The sequence below is a fragment of the Dunckerocampus dactyliophorus genome, chromosome 8 (assembly GCF_027744805.1).
Source record: "Dunckerocampus dactyliophorus isolate RoL2022-P2 chromosome 8, RoL_Ddac_1.1, whole genome shotgun sequence".
In the NCBI taxonomy this organism is placed as follows: domain Eukaryota; kingdom Metazoa; phylum Chordata; class Actinopteri; order Syngnathiformes; family Syngnathidae; genus Dunckerocampus; species Dunckerocampus dactyliophorus.
The window spans coordinates 25,573,507-25,594,620 of NC_072826.1; the positions used below are offsets into that span (position 1 = coordinate 25,573,507).

Below are 21,114 nucleotides of genomic sequence, written 5' to 3' on the forward strand. Positions count from 1 at the left end.
AAGTCTTGTAGCATGGAGTCAATGAAATACGCTATTGAAACAATTTAACCAAATTTTACGCTGAGTAATTTAAAATCAGCGCTTTGTTATGTATTTGTGTCTTTATGGTTTAACATAAGCGATAGTTCGTCACAAGACTCCACTTCCCAGCATGCCCAGCGCAGGGTGGAGATACAAAGATGGCGGCACCATTGAGTCTGCTGCTGATCGCGGCTGTCACCGTTAGAGCAGCTCTTTTTAGGTCGTCTTTAGCAGATTTAATCGCCGAAAGGGTGGAAGTGGTGTCTCCGATAACGGCTTGGAAAAGAGGTAAGTAGGTGTTGTTTTCGTCACTCCGATTTCCTCTACTGTGATGCTGCCCGGCCGGCTTTGTGTCAAACTGGTCTGACCACTAACCTGCTACGGTGTTATCATCCACACATTCAAATGGAAAGAAACAACAATAATAAGGTCTTGAATGTTTTTATGTCGTGCGTCATTACCTTTTAGCTACAAGGTTTTTGCTACGGTATTGCTTTTTTTCCATTCATTTACTAAGTGACCACCAAAACAACTACACAACTTAACAGCTTTGATGGACATCATAGCAGACTGTCTATTTTTGAGTAGGCCTAAAAAAGTCACAAGTTATAAAAATGTGAAGCTGTCTTTGAACTGTTTATCTTAGAGGCGTGGTTGTGGGTTCTTTTGAAAGTTAATAAGCTAATGTTTTATCCCTCATAAGCACAATCTGTCTCAGTGCTACTGACATTGAGGAAAGTGAGTTTGAATACAATGAAAAAGTTACTATTTTTACGTTCGCCTACATGCACGTGCCTTCAAAACAACAGGATTGGAGGTATGGACTGGAAAACACAATAAGACCATATCTGATTCAGATTCAAGAGTTTTATTGTCATATGCACAGTAAAACAGGTAGTTATACAATGCAATTAAATTCTTTTCTGTTCATTCTCCAAAAAATGAAAGAAAACACAAGAAAATAAGAACATAAGAGACATTAATACCAATAAATTAAGCAACAGCCCGTTGAGAAGCCTGATGGCCCGTGGGCCATCTTGACCTAATCCCATTTCAAATTTGACAGTGATACTCCCAAAATTTTGTATTTTACATAGGCTTTTCTAAAGTTAGGATCAGGCATTCCAAAGGGGTGCTGTTTAGAGACCCTTGGTTATTACCCTTGGTCAAAGTCTTCCCTAGCTTTATGCAAATACAGCTCCATGGCTTCCTAACATTTTATCTTGTCTTTCAAGACCAAAAAAAAACCTTCAAAGGCACACCATTGACACACTGCATGTTCCATGGTTTATGCAGGACTCGCTTGCTTTCAACAAAAGCCACCTATCGACCAGTATGTTGTTGTTTTCTCAATTTCATTGGCTATCCAATGTGTCAGTCATCATGAAGATTGTCTGAAACTGGCCAGAGAGATGTTCGTCAGAAGAGGGTGCTAACCAAATTTAAGGTCAATAAAATTTGCAGTTGGTATACTGTGACGCTTCATCTGTGAGTTGCATTTAGTTTTGTGTTTGTGACTGGTCTAACATTAGTGTTTATCGAGCCTGCAGTCATAATTGTATCCTGGAATGATGTCAATCACATCTCCAGCCAAATTCCTCATGTATCTTTCAGTGACATAACTTATTTAGTGTGATTGTGATTGCAGTGATTGAAGGTTTGGCTCTACTCGACTTGGGAATCTCACCGTATTCTGGAGATGTTTTCCATGAGGTGAGAATAGAATATTTATTAACAGTTTGAGCGATGGCGTGGCTGTGGCCTACAGCAACATCCAAGTGCTCCAAACACAGAAATGATTGAAAACCCAAATCGCACAAACACAATAAAACATTGCAACAGGGCTGCAAAGGATGAATGCTGCAATCACATAAATGCTGCAAGATCGAAACAAATGCAAAGGAAAAATGCTGCAAATGCCAAAAACACTCACAAACCCTAAAAACATTGTTTAATTGTTGTTTTTGTAAAGGCCATCCAGAGGACGAGCACTGCAAATTAAGAATGGCCATAAGTGATATCGTATATGACATATAACATGTATATACCAGGAGAGCCAGGTGTGAGGGATGTCCGTCCTTACAGACTTGAGCGGGATGACCAGAAGAAAGGTTTGCCGTAATATTTTACATTGTTATAGCGCAACCGATTAGCTGATGCTAGCCAAGTTAGTCAGCCAACTTCCTCTGGGCGTCCCGCTCATGTCTGTAAAGACGAGACACCCTTCACCTCTGGCGCCCCTGGTAGCCTTCTGTTTACTTGTAGTTCAGTCAACTTGCAACATTTCTCTTCTGCAGTTGTTTTTGGGTTTGTGTGTAGGCCTGTCACGATAATAAATCTATTAATTGCATGATAAATAAAAACAGTCATTTTGCCAGCCTCGATATTTTGACATGGTACGCGCATGCGTTTTCCTCCTCTCTACCAAACTGGCTGGAATACACTACATTTGTCTCAACACCTGGGCACATCGGTTCTATAGCGGAATGAACCGATTGAGTCAGTCATTCAGTCTCTTTATCCATTGGGGAGAGGCGGGGCTGCAAGCAAGCGCACATACACTCCCTAGCTGTGTGTGTACTACACGATCAAATGCTATCTTCGTGCCTGTTGTGTAAAAAAACACGATCTGATGTCAAGTTCAGCCCGTTTGCGCATCGCTGTTTTGTGACATGAAAAAGTTTGTGACAAAGACAATTAAATAAATAGTTTAGAACAATGAAGTCCAGACCACAGTTGCTTTTGGCTGCTCCAAGAGCTAATCTTAAATCTCAGGGTGATAGGGCCTTTTCTGTCGCACGTCCAAGACTTTGAAATAACCTGTCCCTGAACTACAGAGCTGCACAAACACTGGCGCATTTTAAATCTTTAATGAAATCTTATTTTTATGGACTGGCTTTTAACACAGGTTAAAAGTAGGCATTGTTTTGACTGTTTTGTATTTTTTTACTGTTTTATTAGTGTCATTATTTTTTGTTGTTGTTTTTTGTTTTTACTGTGGTTTTTAATTGTACTTTTTAAAAAAAAAATTGGGTATGTTTTGTGTTTTATTGGCTGCTGTACAGCACTTTGGGTAGTTGAACTGTTGTAAATGTGCTATATAAATAAATTTGACCTTATGTTGTGTGTTTATTTTATTTAAAAGCTCTTGACATTCCAGTTACAATGTTAACCACGCTTGAGAAATTAAAGTCGCTTTTGATACGGTGTAATTACATTATTATGCCATATATTATCATTACGTGAATGAAAAAATAGTCTCAGAATAATGTTGGCAATAATATTGTTTATCGGCAATAATTTGTGGAATAATCATCCAGCAAAATTTATCGTGACAGACCTGTGTGTTTTTGGCATTTGCATCTTTTTTTGTTTATGATCCTGCGGCTTTTATATGATGTCAGTATTTTCAATTGGCAGCATTTCTGCGTTGCATTTGTTTTATGGTGTTTGTGTGGTTTAGGTTTTGGATCATGTCTGCATTTGGACCTTGCTTCACATTTGCACCTTTCGGCCATCGTGATGATGCTTCTAAATGTCTTTTTTTTCCTCCATAGACTCCTCTCATTATCTACCTCTTCCACTTCCTGGTGGACTATGCAGAGATAACATTCATGGTGAGTAATGTATGCATACTTATAGCCGGTAAAGAAAAAAAAAAGACTGTATAATAAACTTTAAATAAATCAAACTTTGTCTTTGCCGTCACTGGTACACTTTTGTGGAGCCATCATAAGAAAAACCGAGGAAAAAGCAAACATAGTTGTCCCTGTCGTGTTCTGAATATGTCGTGAGCTACTAAAAAGCCACCTGTGAGCCACAAGTGGTCCTCGACCTGGACTTTGCACACACATGCCTTTTTGCACACACATGCCTTTGCTCGGTTGTCACGTATGATGATGATGATGATGATTTGAAGCATATTGTCCCACACGTTTCTTAAACTCTCAACAAACTCAACCACGTTTGGGGAGTTTGACATTAGAGGGTCCACAAAGGCCCTCTGGTCCTTGCCCTGCTGGTTGAGACTTCCTGTTTGAGCATCAGTGACAAAGACGCTTTGTGTCTTCTCTAGCTGGCCGACGGCATCGTGGCGGTGGCGCTCTACTATGCCGTGCAGGACTACAACAAGCAAGTGGTGAGAAAGCAAAGTGAACATGTTTAGAATGTATACAGGTGCATGTTATTACAATTACAATAAAAAAGAATACATTCTTAGAGTATTTCAGTGTGTGTACTGTGTCTGTAGAATATAGTTTTTGAATTGGACCACTGAAATAATGTGTGTGTGTCCCCTTCTAATGTATTGAAATGAACATCTATGTGTCGTAACTTTGTAAGCGCCACTTCCTCCTCAGTATACAGTATGTGTTCAGTTCAGGAAGCAGAAATACGCACTGGAAGCAGACCGCTACCCCCCCGACTGTCATGAGCTGGTCCGAACCCCCAAAGAGATGCACTACATCCCCCTAAAAGTGGCCATGTTGTAAGTACAAACTTTGCATCGCAGTCCATTGCGGAGACAATGAAGTAGCCACTGAGTGAATATGCGCCCCCCACTCCTTTCCCACCCGCAGCTACCTGCTGAACCCATTCACCATCCTGTCCTGCGTTGCCAAGTCCACATGCGGCCTGAACAACGCTGTGGTGTCCCTCTTCATCCTGTCCACCATTAAAGGTAAAGTCTGACCCCAACTGCGCCAGTATGTTAGTGTGACACGTTTTTCTTTTTTTCCCCATGGCAGGAAACGTCTTGCTCAGCGCCATCTTCTTGGCCTTGGCCACGTACCAGAGCATCTACCCTCTGACTCTGTGCATGGCCGCTCTGCTCTACTTAATGCAGGTTTGTTAGCCGTTCACATTCTCCAACATGGTTGACACCTGGTGACTATATGTGTGCGTGTGTGTGTCCAGCGCCAGTTTATCCCCATCAACATTCGGCGGGTCAGCTTCTGGTGGTTTGTGGCTCAGTACGCCTTCATGTACCTGGGCAGCCTCTTCGTCATCATCTGCCTCTCCTTTTTCCTGCTGGGCTCCTGGGACTTCCTGCCCTCCGTCTATGGCTTCATGTGAGAATATTTCATTCAATTACCAGGCGTGTTCTGGAAGTTCTTAGCCTTAGTCCAAATGAACAAAAAGTCAGATTTATACCTACGATTTACACCTACGCCCCCTTCAGGTGCAGCAGAGTACTGTCACCTGAGGGCTTTTTGATGCCCTTTATTGACGGATCAGCAAAGAGTTATGTCATACTTACGTTGGAGACATTACGCTGGCTGTTGAAAGTCATGCTGTAGAATTATAAAGCTTGATGCATACATGCTGGAGACAGAAAGGGCCATGCAGACCACTGGTTTCGGCCTTGTATTTGATCGGGAAATTCCCAAATTCAACGATTTTGTATTTTTTTTACTAGAGATGCTGAATATTGCCTTTCTTACCGATATTGTCCAGCACTTTATTAAAAATACCGATATCAACCTATACTTATATCGGCAGCAGCGCTTCCCTCAAACTAATGAATGAATGCTTGCTTCTTTTGCTGTGATCACAAATAAACACTATAGAACAAGTGCTTATTTATTTTAAACATTTCTTGACAGAAGTGACACATAAATCATGGTAACATGTTTTACTATCAACAATTCATTTACAAATAACAATCCAATAAACATAATGCTGGCAGCAATACAATTTAGAAAGTTGCACATTTCTATGTGGCACAAACATCAGTTTAAAAAAAAAAAAACAAAGTATGAAACTCTGGACTAATACTAATAATCAGTGAATTTATATCCTACATACCTTTTTATCTTGTCCTGAAGCTCCGATCCATGAGTTTGAAAGGCTTAAAGTTGGACTTAACATTTGAAGCCGTCGTTTGACTCGAAGTGGTCCAACACTCCGTGTAAATCTGATACAAAATTGAAGAACAAACATTTATATGATTGAAAATACACCTGATATCTTATGAAAAAGCAGCATTTTCATGGACGATTCTCTTAATCGAGCGCGCACGCACACAGTGTCAGATTTACCGTCGCTTACTTCCGGGAATTGTAACATTCCTACTAGTGAGGATAAGCGGCATCGAAATGGATGGATGGAATGGAAGGAGTGAGATAGTTTGCTGCTAGCCACCCACGGTTGTTTACACGCTTGAGAGGAGGCGGTTTGGTGAGGTTATCATTTGCGCGCCGGAAAATACACGAGCCCATAAGCCTATATACAGCATTATGTTTATCGGCTTTCATTATAGAGAACAATCCCAATACCAATATTGACCGATATTCCATTTTTATGCCAATATCGGGCATAATATCGATAATATCGGCCCAATCTATTTTATATATTTTCCATGAGGAACGTCACTCAGGGCTCAGGTTAAGGTCCATTACTAATGAATCCCATGGTCATGTGATCTTTGTCGCCTCAAACATCAATATCTGAAGGATTAAAACGTCAAGGTTGCGTTTAAATGAAGTGGACCGCCACGGGTATGTCCCAACACTACTGATGATGGTCATGTGATGATGTTGTTTGGTCTCGCTGCAGCCTCACCGTCCCAGACTTGACCCCCAACATCGGCCTCTTCTGGTATTTCTTCGCAGAGATGTTTGAACACTTCCGCCTCTTATTCCTCTGCGTCTTCCAGATGATTGTCTTCTTCTACACCATCCCTATGTCCATCAAGCTCAAGTGAGTCGCTCTGCCATGGAAGTCTGATGATGTTTTTGTCCCTCATAGCGTCAGTGTGTGTGTGCGCGTGCATCTCTTCTAGGGAGCATCCAATGTTTCTGATCTTCATGCAGCTGGCGATCATCTCCATTTTCAAATCCTACCCCACGGTGGGCGACATTGCCCTCTACATGGCCTTTCTGCCCGTCTGGAGTTACCTATACAGATGTGAGTTATGTACACACGTTGCAATATCATGTGTTTGTCCTGCTAACAAACAGACTCCTTACTAGAGAGGCTCGATATTGGCTTTACCGATATCCGATATTCGATATTGTCCAGCACTTCATCACCAATACCAGTATTGGCAGCAGCTCTTTCCTTAAACCAGGGATGTTCAAACCTTTTCCAGCGAGGGCCACATAGTGAAAAATGTTGTAAAGCATGCTAAGAAGTTGTGTATATTAAAAAAAACAAAAACAAAACAAAACTGCATCTTATCTTTGTGATATACAGTCATGGAAAAAATGATTAGACCACCCTTGTATCTTCGGCTTCTCTTTCATTTTAATGCCTGACACAACTAAAGTACTGTTGTGTATACAGGTATGTAATATACTGTAATACGACAATGACAAGAAAAATAGCTCATAAGAGTTGAATTATTTTGGCAGTACAATGCTATAGCTATTCATGTAAGAACTTAGATGATTTTGGTTATTATCAAGAAAACCATAGAAGTTGCTAGATATCAGCTCTTAAATGAAACTCTTATGATCTATATTTGTTATCATCATCATATTTGTCCATACAAATGTACCTTTAGTTCTACCAGGCATTAAAATGGATCAATAAACTGAAGAAACAAGTGTGGTCTAATCATTTTTCCATGACTGAAGCTGAAAAAGCCTATTATTAGTATCAACTTCACTCTCTGCTCTTTTTTCCCCCAAAATTTTTCTATTGTTTTTTTTTTAATTTCCAAATATTTCTACTTTATTTTGTTTTCTTTTTCATAATAGTATGACTTCTTAAAAGAAGCATATTTTTCTTTAATATTTAAAATCCATGGTATTAAAATTACATGGTTTTTACTCATAATAATAATAATAAAAAGTGGGGTACGGAGATAGCCGTAGGGCGTACGTGAATAAAATTAAAAACGACTTCACTACATTAGCGCCAAACACTGTTCATTTATCTTACCAAATGTGCTTGAACGCCTCGTGTTTACGGCCACAGTGCAGGTACAGTGAAGAAGAAAGGTGACAGCATGAAGTTGTTCATTGTTGTGTGTGTGTTACATGAACAAATAAGTTTGATGATGATGTTGTGCATTAACATTGTTTCATCTTAACGTGGATGTGCTAAATGTGGATGTGCTAAATGAGAGCTGGTCTTCTTACATGGTGCTGTGACTTATTTAATGTCTCCTGAGCTGAGCCTGTCATTTGTTTGTTGAATGGATGCACTGACTTCTTCGGGTGTTGCGGTCGCTCTGTTCAGCGGTCCTTGAACACACCATGGGTGATGCAGATTGAGACTTATGTGTACGACTTTCTCCGCCGCTGCACAGACAGAAATGTATTTTCTATTCTTCCGTTCACCTCATCCTTGTTCTCAAATGTTAATGCTGTGTGCAAATGCACAGAGGTGAGGTTTAATCATGTTAGCTCTGTGCTGCTGTGCGTTTTGGCTTGGTGCCTAATCTCATGCCATATGTGCTCATATGTCCATTTGGCTCAGTGATAAGCCTTGTTTTGAATTAATTGCCGTATTGATTCCTGTAGGTCAGGGGCGTCAAACTCCTTTTCACCGTGGGTCACATGGCAGTTATGGTTATCCTCAGGGGGCCACTTTTTAGAATTCTATTTTAGAAATTCATTAATAATTGTTACATACATTTTTCATTAATAACTAATAAAGAAAATTGTCATTTTAAATTGGATTTGACAACAAAAATATAAGGTTTTCTGTCAATATTGACAACAAATACATTTTGATTAAAAAAAAATGTTTTTGTTAGTAATATTTTGTTTTTACTTTCATATATTATTTTATTGTTTATTGTAAATGTAACAGTAAATGTTTATTAAATTATTGTAAAAATATGTTTTAAATATAACTTTTTTAATATTGTAAAAATATTTCTATATTAAAATTTTGTACTTACTTAAATATATTTATATTAAGTAAAAAAAAAATACAGCATCATATCAAAATACAATTATATAAATACAATTTTACAATAGTATAAAAGTAAAATAATGAAAAATAAAGCTTAAAAAAGTAAAGACAAAATTACAATTACTATATATATATATATATATATATATATATATATATATATATATACACACACACACACACAATACACACAAATGTTTTTTTTAAATAATATTAAACCTTTTGACATGTATTATTTCAAGGCTTTCGTGAGCCTCATAAAATAATATGGCGGGCCAAATCCGGCCCCCGTGCCTAGAGTTTGACACCTGCGCTGTAGGTTATGTGCCTTTTGTGTTCATAACTACAGTTATTATGAACCATGTTGTTGCACACAAAGCACAGCAAAGGAGCATAAAGGTCGCAGTTCACCACAGCTTGTCACCATTTAATATAATGTAATATATAATTAACAGAAGACAACACTAAAAGTCTCCGTTTTAAATGAGTAGCCTATGTGTGCAGCTGGAAAATAAGACACATGATTTAAAAAAAAAATAGAATGTCATAATATATTTCATAATAATATATGAAAGATGTTTGTGTGGTTTGTTTTTAAGTGTGCAGGAGTAGGTGTACATGACTTCCAGTCAGATGTCTGAAGGGGTACTCGACTGTGAAAAGTTTAGAATTTTCTTCTCGTCATCACTTCACGAGACACACGATACACCAGATTGGGTCTGCAAGAACGAGATGAGAAGACATTTCAACATTACCCTTAAGAAAATTACTATGAACAAATGTAAACAAATATATACACTACTGTATTGGTCAAAAGTTTTAGAACACACCTCTGGAGGAAAAAGCTACAATTTTACTTACCCTTTTTTCTTGCCATATTGGCAGCAACAAATGACTTTCTCCAGTACAATGCTCTTCAACTGAAATTTTTCCACCAGGGTATAGTACCACAGTGTGTTCCGAACACTGTTTTTATGCAGACAGAGGAGATAGTAAGTACTCCAGAACTTGGAACACCTGTCAGAATGAGTTGCACCAACTGCCAAGGCTTGATCAACCTCCATTTCTGCAGAACGGCTTTAAATTGTTGACACATTCTGTGGTACCTGAAACAGACCTTTTTGTGTAATTCTGAAACACACATTATTTTTCAGCTTTGGGTAACCTTACCTTTTTTTTTTTTTTTACCTTTGGCACCTAAGCTCTTACCTTTGTACCATTTCAAGCTATTCATTGGACTTGAACGACTTGCATTCCAATAAATAACTGGAACAATTGGGGCGTTCTAAAACTTTTGACCAGTAATGTATGACGACAATACATTGCAATCTACTAATTTAATTTCTACTACGTTACTCTTTTGCACGGCCGTGCCTCCACCCATTGAGACAAACAGACTGTATGACTGATAAAAGGGCTCACTCCGTTCATGCCGTTGTTCTGTGGAACAAACGCGCCAATGAGTGAATCCGGGAGACGAGAAAAACACACGCATGCACATGGAAATACATTCAAATCAGCAAAATTGAGTTCTTTTGTTGAATTGATTAATTCATTATCATCCCGGGCTGTTTTGATCTCACAAGATCTACTTTATTCCCATAATATTTTGACGTTATACTCGTAACTTACTCCATAACTTTGTTTGTTTTTATACTATTACGAGTTTTAAAGTCTTTTTTAAAATATATTTTAATCTTATGCCATTGTTTTTCATAATATTACTTTTTGTCGTTAAATCACAACTTTTGTCTCTTAATATTTTGACTTTATTGTAAAATTACTGCTTTTTTATTTTTAATTTTTTTAAAATATATTTTTCAAATGTGCCGCGGCCAATTTAAAAAAAAAAAAAAAAAAAAAAACACACACAGTGTGCTGTGGATTGGCCCCAGGCTGCACTTTGGACACCCGTGCCTCAAACTAATGTTATGTAATGAACACTTAATGCTTCTTTTACTGTGATGCATTTCACACATAAACGCTGTTTGTGCAAACCGTTTGTGCAAGATAAGACAAATACTGCAATGCAGAATGCATGTACTATATAGTATTATATACTGAGGCCGCCGGTTATCGGGCATCCGTAGTCCTGACTGAACATCATGCAGCTCCACCAACACATTGTTATTTAAAGGTTCTTAGTCCTGTAATTGGAAAGTCTCAAACACATTTTAGCTGACTAAAAATCATACCACTTGTAGTGAAAGCTCAAATTGTATTTATTTTTGCCCACACAGTCCTGAGGAACATCTTCCTGGTGTCCTGCATCATGCTAGCCTGTTCGGCACTCTTCCCGGTCCTCTGGCACCTTTGGATGTACGCCGGCAGCGCCAACGCCAATTTTTACTACGCTATCACGCTGCTGTTCAACTTGGCTCAGGTATGACCGCTTTTCACAAGCCCGACGTTAGACATTTGACACTTTGTAGCGGCAAACACAACCATGCAGATGGTGAAATAGAGCGAATAGTGGACACACCATTAAAAATGCCTATTAAAGGTTGTAGGTTCCTAGTTACGAAGCCTTAGCTTGACGCTCCCAATTCTTCCCTCGTGCTCCTCTGCTATCAGCAGCATGCAAAAAAAAACACTCCAGAAAACTCCTCTTGGTTTGGTTCACTTTACTTCCAAACAAACATTCTATAGTGACAAAAATACAAAACGAGAGTTTCTAAAGGCAAAAAACAACGAGAGCGAGATAGAGAGAGAGAGTGAGTGAGGTCAAAAAACTGTGTGGCTCCGTTCCACTATACCTCATAATTCCCTTCCAGGTTACATCACCTTGTAGATACTTCCGGGTCAACGCAATTAAAGATGTACATACATTACATAGGGAAGTCAAAACATTTCTTCAATATTAGAATGCTAAATGAAATAGTACACCTTAAACTATCCACACACGAAGTACAATGAATTAACCTTTAACTTACTGTATATTTGAACTATCATCATTTCGCTTGTAAATAATGTAAATAGCCAATTTTTAGCTGAATAAACCTAAATCGCCTTTTATCCTAATATCATTTAACTTGGAGTATTTAGGCTCCTACATTACCGGCCCCTAATTGTTATCAACGTCCTTGAAACAATTACTTAAAAGTGTTAACTTAAATTAAAAGGTGCCTAAATAATATTACTACTACTTATCAAAGAAGCTTGTATGTCTTTGTCCCATGAGGTCCTTGTCTGGTCACAGTCCATCAGTTATTCTCCGATTCTTGAAGAAGACATAGCTTTGTTATTGGGCGACAAAGCTCGCTGGTCTTGGTCTTCACTTTAACCTGACGAACAAGGCTGTCTCCACCAGGAAAAGTCTCCACAATTCTTCCTAATGGCCAGGAATTTCTGGGTGATGTGTCGTCCACTATCAGCACCACGTCGCCGACACGGAAGTTCCTTCCAGGTGAAGACCACCGCTGACGTTCTTGAAGTTGTGTGAGGTATTCCTTACACCAACGTTTCCAAAAGATATCCGCGAGGTACTGCACCTGTCTCCATCTGCGATTGGTGTATTGGTCATCCTCATGAAACACTCCTGGAGGTAACACAGGCTTGACCTTCAGCAACAACAGGTGGTTGGGTGTAAGGGCCTCTAAGTCGTTGAGGTCTGATGATGCCTTTGTGATAGGCCTGCTGTTTAACACTGCCTCGGCTTCACATAATAAGGTATGTAAACCCTCTTCATCCAGGAGCTGTTCCTTCACAGTGACGCTCAGGACCTTTCTCACTGAACGGATCAGCCGCTCCCAGCTTCCTCCATGGTGAGAACCTGCTGGTGGGTTGAAATGCCACTGAACACCTTTCTGTTGCAAGTGTTTCTCAATCCTTTTGGTGTTCCATTCCTTGATCGATTTCCTCATCTCGCTGTCAGCTGACTTAAAGTTGGTTCCGTTGTCTGAGTACATTTCTCTGACTTGTCCTCTTCTGGCGAGAAATCTTCTGATTGCATTGAGACATGCGTCCGTGTCGAGAGAAGACGCAACTTCCAGATGTATGGCTCGTATAGCAAGACACGTGAAGATAACGCCGTATTTCTTTACTTGTCCTCTTCCTCTCTTCACGAGGAATGGACCGAAGTAATCAATGCCGACTCTTGTAAAAGGTGGGTCGTCAGGCAGGACCCTGCATGTTGGTAGATCCGCCATGAGTTGCTTTCCAGCAGTTCCATGAAGTCTTTTACAGATTACACACTTGGACAGAAACTTTCTGATGGCTCCTATGGCTCCCGGTATCCAAAATCTTTGACGCAGATTAGCCATCATGTGATTCCTTCCGGCATGAGCTGTAATGTCGTGAATGTGCCTCAACACAAGATTTGTGATGTGTGAATTCTTAGGCAAGATGGCTTGCTGCTTGGAGTCCTCGGGCATTGCTGCACGGATCAACCTTCCACCTACTCTCATGACTCCATTTTGTAGCACTGGATTCAACTTGCACAGTGAGCTTCCCTTCTTGACTCTATGATGTTCCTCAAGTGTTACCAACTCTTCCTTGAAACTTTGCCTTTGATAAAACTTCACAATTTCTGTTTCCGCTTCAGTTAAGTCATCACAAGTCAGATGCTTTCCTTTGGCATCTGCTTTGAATGCAGATATTTTGCTTTCTTCACCTAATGCTTTCAATTCCTTTCTCTTTTCCTTCAGCTCTTTCAACAAATCTTTCATCTTCAGAAACCAGGCTACAGCACGCTTCAATGCTGTCCAAGAAGAATAGTGGTTCATCCACTGGTTCATGGGATCTTTAGGCTCTTGTACCTGAATGATGTTTACTTGAGTCACTCCTTTGACCTCTAGATCATCGACATCCAGCATTCCAGGATCTGGATTTTTAGGCCACTGGTCTGGTGAGCTGAGCAAGAAACTTGGTCCTGAAAGCCAGCTCTCATTTTTCAAAAATGATTCCACAGTTTGTCCTCTTGAGACATGATCAGCAGGATTCAGTGTGGTGTTGACATATCTCCACTGGGATGTCCGAGAATGCTCCAGGATAGCTGCTATCCTATTTGCAACAAACGTCTTGAATCTGGTGCGTTCACTATTCAAATACTTTAGCACAGCCGTGCTATCGGTCCAGAAAACTGATTCCTGGAGCTCCAACTCCAGTTCTTTCCTCAGAAGCTTATCCATCTTTATTGCAACTGTGGCTGCGGTTAATTCCATTCTTGGAATAGTTGGAGACTTCAAAGGCGCGACCCTTGTTTTGGCTAGGATCAAGCTGGATTGAGCTTCGCCAGTTGAAAATCGCATCAGCAAGTAGCTCGTGGTTCCATATGCATCTTCACTCGCGTCAGCAAAGTGATGAAGCTGCGCAAAGGTTGGCACACCAAACTGCTTCAACTTGACACATCTGTCAACTCTAAAATTTTCAAGTTGTGACAAACTTACGATCCACTTTTTCCAACTCTTTACCAAGGTGTCAGGCAGGTCTTCATCCCAGCTATATTTCTGCCGACATAAGTCCTGCAGTATTCTTTTGGGTGGCAATATTATTGGAGCGAGAAAGCCCAATGGATCAAAAATTGAACTTACTAGGGAAAGCAGGCCTCTCCTAGTGTGTGGTCGATCTTTGGGGTTGATCTTGAACTTGAACTGATCAGATTCGGCACACCACTGAATGCCCAACGTTCTTTCCATTGGCAGGTAGTCCTCATCCAAATCCAGATCTTGAAATCCCTGTGCTTTTTCCTTTTCTGGGATGGAGTTAAGCAACTTCCTGCTGTTACTTGACCATTTTGTTAGCCGAAATCCTCCCTTTGCCAACATGTTTCTTAATTCAGCACACTGGGTAATGGCTGTATTCTCGTCAGAAGTAGACTTAAGACAGTCGTCCACGTAAAAGTTCTTATTGACTGACCTTGCCGTCTCCTGTCCATACTCATCCACAAAGTCTGTTGCACACTTTTGAAGTGCAAAGGTTGCAATACTCGGTGATGATGTGGCACCAAAAATGTGAACTAGCATTTTGTGTTCAACAAGCTCCAGATTGTAGTTCCCATCAGGCCACCAGAGAAATCTGAGGAGATCTGTGTCTTCATCATTAACTCTGACCTGGTGAAACATGGCCTCCACATCAGCCATGACCGCCACAGACTCTTGACGGAACCTCATCAGGACCCCTACTAGTGAGCTTGTAAGGTCAGGTCCCTGTAGAAGTTGTTGGTTCAATGAAGTACCTTGAAAGCTTGCGCCACAGTCAAAGACGACTCGAAGCTTCTGTTTGGTTGGATGTCTCACTCCATGGTGAGGCAGATACCATGTTCGCCCCTCAGCGGGTTTGCGCTCATCACCTTCGAGCTGCACTGCATAACCCTTTCTGAGAAGGTCGTTCATGAACGCCACGTATTCTTGATAAAACTTGACGTCTCTTGAAAATCTTTTCCGTAAATTTAATGCACGTTGCTCCGCAACTGCCCTGTTGTTTGGCATGCACAAAGGCTTCTTCCTCACTGGAAGGCAAACATTGTAGTGTCCATCTTTAAGTACTGCGGATTGAGACACCATGCTGATAAACTGACGGTCATCCTTAGACATCTCGATGTCTTCATCTTGTCCAGCGTCAGGAAAGTCCTGCTTGAACTGCAGCTGCCAAAGTTCTTCAAGCTTTACGACTGAGATTCTGTTTGCAGTCATTCCTGTCAATTTGTTTGTCGCCATCCAATTACTTCCACCTCGGAGTGGTCCATTTACTGTCCAGCCTAATATTGTCCTCACGGCGTATGGTCCATCATCCACACTGTTGACCACTTGTAGCGGTTCCATCGCCTTGGGGACATTTACTCCTATGAGCAATCCCACTTTAGCTTGAACAGTAGGTATTCGCACCTCCTTTAGGTGGGGCCAATTATCAATATCCTCTTGGCGGGGAATATTGTCCTTAGCTACAGGAATGTCCTTCTGTGCATACACCTCCTTTAGTTCAACAAACTGGTTCCCGTCCAGGCTGCTGATTTCCAGACCAGTCACAATACGTGTTTTCACGACAGAGTCATTTCCCATTGTCCGCAACATGATGCTGACATTGGGTCCATCCATGTTCAGTTGGTCTATCAGTGACTCTGTAGCAAAAGTAGCTGAGCTACCAGGGTCCAAAAAGGCGTATGTTATCACTGTCTTGGTTCCCTTTTGCGCCTTGACACACACTGGAACGATGGAAAGAGCACAGTCTTCTTTACCGGCCCCAGTGTCACCACGAGTTTTGCTTGTTTGTACAAGGGCACTTGATATGGATTGTTGTTCACACTTGTCTTTTGCATCCTCTTCTCCTGAATCTTTGTGGTGAATGTGTAACAACGTGGGATGCAGTCTGGAACATTCTTGACAGTGAAGCTTCTGTTTGCAACTGCTACTCATATGGCCATGCTTTAAACATGCAAAACACAGACCTTTGCTTCTCAAGTAGTCGATTTTGTCCTTGTGTAGCTTCCTCTTGAATTTCTTGCAAACTGTGAGGCTGTGTTGCTCTCCGTTACAATACACACAAGGTTTGCCGATAGCATCCACTGAGATAGGTTGTGTTGTTGTTATGGTCTGTTGCTCATTTTCCTTCTTGGGGGGCACAACGACTGTTGTGAAGACTTTCTTTGATTTCAGTCTTTCTTCATATTGTGGTTTTGATTTCTGTCTTGCAGTATCTTTCATGGTCGTGGTGGTTTCCTTTATGTTCCCGTAGAGTGGATGCAAAAGATATTTAACTTGCCGATTTACGAAGTCGACGAAATCCTTAAACTTAACTCTTTTCTTGGTTCTTTCTTGCAGGTCGCAGGCGAACTTTCTCCAAGATTCCTTGAGTTTATATGGAAGTTTATTTGCCAGTGCCTTTATATTAGTTGTGTTGTCCAAGTCCTCCATGTACTCAACATCCGTCATCGTGTTAGAGCAGCCAGTCAGGAACAATGCAAAAGACTGTAGTGCTACACCGTCCTCTGGCTTGATTGTCGGCCAATCCATGGCTTCCTTCGTGTAAGCTTCTGCTATTTTGAAGTCATCTCCAAAGAACTCCTTTAACGTTTGTTTTGCCTTAGCATAGCCTGCTGATGGTTGCATGTGGATGCAGCTCTTGACCAACTCATGCGGTTGTCCACTTGTGTACTGCAGCAAAAACTGCAGTCGATCACGACTGTCATCAGTGCGACTTTCAATTCCATGTTCGATGGCCCCAATAAAGGATTTGTACTCCAGGGGGTCACCCTTGAATATTGGGATGGAAAGATCCGGAAGTAGAGATGCATTGTGACTCTTCATGAGATATTCTGTGATGTTGGCTTGTTGTGAGATGGCTTGGTAAAGTCCATCAAGCATTGGTCCTTGTTCCTCTGTAATTTCGGTCTTTGGTGCCAATGTAGTCGTTTGACTAATTGTGGGTGGAGCATTATGTTTAATGCGAGGCGTTGGTAAGGTGGGTGGTGGTGGTAACTGCGTGGTAGTGTTTGGAACTGTTTCACCACCCTCCTCAACAACTACACTGAAGCTATTTTCTTCTTGCATGTTTTCGTACCTTTGTAAGACCTCCATTTTCGCATCAGACTCAGCGAGCGCTGTTTGCATTGCATGCATTTCTTTCTTTGCTTTTACTGCAGCTTCTTCCTGCTCTAGGGCCAACTTGTGTTGTAAAGCTGCAGCCTTTGCCTTTAATGAAGCACGCTCCATCTCTGCCTTTAATCTGAGTGAAGAAGATGACGAGAATGAGCTTCCTGTAAGTGAGGCGACCTTGTTTTGACTTCTACTGGTCACCTTTGTTGATGTAGACCTACTGTCTGCAGGTGATACTTGCTTATTGGATTCTTCAGCCTGCTCAGCACGCTTTGAAACATCTTTCATCCACTCCTCGCCTTTCCAGAAAAACTCATCCAACAATATATTTTTTGGATCAAACCAGCTGTTTTGATCATCCACAAATTCCTCCTCAGACATTAATTTCTGAAGACCAGCATTAAGCTCCAAAAATTCTTGCTGCAAGCCACTAAAGTCCACACGAAGCTCATTTTTTACAACATCCACGTTGACATCATTCTCCATTAACTGCTCAATATGCGTCATCAGGCGAGTCAATTGAGATAGCTTGTACCTGCGTGCGTGCATCTGTCGAGCCTTGTGTTCTTCTACAGCCTTTTCAGTCATTTTTACTGTTCGTTTTCCACTGTCTTGTGCATCCATGACAAGCCAATATTTCCACAATGAATCAATAAAAATGTGCAAGCACTGTAGCGTCTCACTTCGTCACTCAGCTGAACAACGATCTTCCTTTCACTTTAAGGCAGCGCACTCACGTACTTGGCGCGTCCCTCGTAGACTGCGGTCACTTAACGAGCCTTTCCTATTTTGCAATCCGCTTCCAGCCAGGCTTTTCCACGTCCAGTTAATCCACACAGAGCAAGTTTTTTGACTAAATGTAGGTTCCTAGTTACGAAGCCTTAGCTTGACGCTCCCAATTCTTCCCTCGTGCTCCTCTGCTATCAGCAGCATGCAAAAAAAAACACTCCAGAAAACTCCTCTTGGTTTGGTTCACTTTACTTCCAAACAAACATTCTATAGTGACAAAAATACAAAACGAGAGTTTCTAAAGGCAAAAAACAACGAGAGCGAGATAGAGAGAGAGAGTGAGTGAGGTCAAAAAACTGTGTGGCTCCGTTCCACTATACCTCATAATTCCCTTCCAGGTTACATCACCTTGTAGATACTTCCGGGTCAACGCAATTAAAGATGTACATACATTACATAGGGAAGTCAAAACATTTCTTCAATATTAGAATGCTAAATGAAATAGTACACCTTAAACTATCCACACACGAAGTACAATGAATTAACCTTTAACTTACTGTATATTTGAACTATCATCATTTCGCTTGTAAATAATGTAAATAGCCAATTTTTAGCTGAATAAACCTAAATCGCCTTTTATCCTAATATCATTTAACTTGGAGTATTTAGGCTCCTACAAAGGTATTTTTAATTCTAAAATGTACGGATACTCGCCACTGATGAATGATGATGGATTGGAAAACATGGAATCAGAGGCACGGTCCGGCCTTTAGCCTGGTCACCAGGCCACCACAACGGCCGCGTTTTTGTGTTTTGTAGTGCCGCTTATGCGGCTAGCGGTGGCACGATGCTCCACATGGTCGTTCCGGCTAGCAGTCCCGAGATGATGCGGGCGTTCCTCCAATGCCGAAGATGCGTGAAGATGTCATTTTCCTTGCTAGCGAGCGACAGCTGACTTATACGGAACCGCTATTACGTCCAAGCCGAAAGCTAAGCAGAGCTGCAGTGTTTTTGGATATCCAGATCATCACCTTCCAGCTCCTGTCGGGGGAGGGAAAGCTTGGTGTCTTGAGTGTTTTAGCTGCCTTCTGAGTCAATATGACGCCGGAACCAGCTGTCCGTGGCAAAGCTCCATAACTACAAGTATTCAAAAAATGATTACAGTCTGTTTCTTAGCCATTTGGCACAAGCTAACACTAATAGTTGTTAGAACGTCATGATGATTAATTACATGCAGGATTATGGGCGTTAACTTTCTGGAGTACTAGCAATCCTGCTGTATCGAGAGCTTGGAAACTTGAGTTTCTTTTTGCTCTCGGTTCATACTTGTATACGATGTACCGCTGTACTTTCTGCCAAATATTTGTCATTGTAATGCAAAACCGTATTTGCAGTAGAGGGGGACGGACAGGAAACCGGCTGCTCTGAGCAGGGCTGTTTTAGAGTGGTGTGTGTGCTGTAGTTCTTCATCCTTGGGGTATCATGGCTGACTAACATGTGGTGATTCTAGAGAAGAGCGGGCAGCGTCAAAGCGTCTGTTCATTCTGAGCCTCGACATGGTTGTGATGGTTTCTAACCCCGCCCACCTACATCCCCCGCCCTTGCAGATCTTGCTGGTGTCGGATTACTTCTACGCCTTCTTGAGGAGAGAGTACCATCTCACTCACGGACTCTATCTGAAGAAGAAAGACGGCTCAGAGGCCACCCTGATCCTCAAGTAAACCTCCTGCGTGCAAGCCTGGATGCGGGGGGACAGGGAGTGGGCGGAGCCACGCCCTCATACACAAACTGACTAGGGTCAAAGATGCCCCTAGACCAGCAGTCTGCACACGTATGGACGCGTACAAGGAACAGTGTCACGCGATTATGTCGTCATGTGACGACACAATCTTTGACCCTCGTGGACCTCCTTGCTTCTGCAGGGCTCTTATTTTGAAGGGGGATCTTTTTACTGTCACTTCAGTGTGTCAGCTCTTTTCCTCCCTTTGCCATATTTAATTTGTTAAGATCACGTGATCACAAGTCCTCAGAGACGATGACGAGGAAGTCTTCATCCGACTGAGCTCAGACTTTTATTTTTGCGGGTCACCGTAAAGTGAGGCAGCGATGCACGACGACCACGTCATTCATTAATGGACTGTAGATTTGATTGGAAATGAGTCGTTTAAGACAAATTTTAGTTATGAATGCTGATTTGGGAAGTTTTTCCTGCCATGTGACAGGAAGTTAACGTTCCTTTGAATCTTTTCTAAATAAAACCGTATGGAAGATAACTTGATAAAATACTGATTGTAATTCATGTTGTGTTTTTTACGGAGGAACTCTCACTTTCATTTTGATGCACTGTGACACGTTCATGAATGAGTTTTTGTTCAAAAGGGTTTATGTATTATTTGTTATTCATGATTAAACATGTTAATTTAATCCTGTTTGCTTGTCTTCTTTGCAAAACAGACTTTCAAGGAATATGAAGCTTGACGTTCTTTGATATAACCTTCACGATTTTTCCATCTATTGAACTTGTGAGTTTTTCGAGCGTTTCTGCTTGAACTTCTTTGCAAGACGCCAGTTTTGTTGTGAACTGCCTCCCACCCTCCATAGGCCTTAAACTGGGTTGAGGTCAGGGGAATATGGGAGCCACACCGTAAGTACGGTTACTACCGTTCTCCCACAGATGCCTTAACTTTTTCCAGCGAGGGCCACATAGTGAAAAACGAAAGGATGCAACTTTGCCACTTTGATATTTAGCAACACACGTAGATATGCTCCAGTCCAGGGTGTACCCCGCCTGTCGCTCTAACTCAGCTGGGATAGGCTCCAGCATACCCCCGCGACCCTAATGAGAAGCGGCATAGAAGATGGAATGATGGATGTAGATATGCTCACCAGCCAATCAGAGGGCACATATAGACAAACATTCACACCTATGGACAATTTACAGTCGAGTCTCCAATTAACCTTTTTGGAA

The 21,114-nt window shown here is 41.3% G+C and overlaps 1 protein-coding gene across 3 annotated transcripts; it reads left to right on the forward strand.

The window, feature by feature from the left end:
* The first annotated feature begins 146 nt into the window (after positions 1-146).
* Positions 147-20,554, forward strand: pigu (phosphatidylinositol glycan anchor biosynthesis, class U). Of its 3 annotated transcripts, none has more exons than XR_008572171.1 (12): positions 147-309; positions 1,670-1,734; positions 3,579-3,638; positions 4,097-4,159; positions 4,398-4,507; positions 4,599-4,699; positions 4,767-4,864; positions 4,936-5,090; positions 6,577-6,720; positions 6,803-6,927; positions 11,127-11,389; positions 18,828-19,724. XR_008572171.1 is itself a non-coding variant. In XM_054783658.1 (12 exons), the coding sequence occupies exons 1-12, from the start codon at positions 180-182 to the stop codon at positions 19,865-19,867; spliced, it is 1,308 nt and encodes a 435-aa protein (XP_054639633.1). In that variant the 5' UTR covers positions 147-179; the 3' UTR covers positions 19,868-20,554. The 3 variants fall into 3 exon arrangements, 2 of the variants coding, with proteins under 2 accessions (XP_054639633.1, XP_054639634.1); XM_054783658.1 differs by lacking the exon at positions 18,828-19,724 and adding an exon at positions 19,754-20,554 and having other exon boundaries at positions 11,127-11,269; XM_054783659.1 differs by lacking the exons at positions 1,670-1,734; positions 18,828-19,724 and adding an exon at positions 19,754-20,554 and having other exon boundaries at positions 167-309; positions 11,127-11,269.
* Positions 20,555-21,114: the final 560 nt, after the last annotated feature.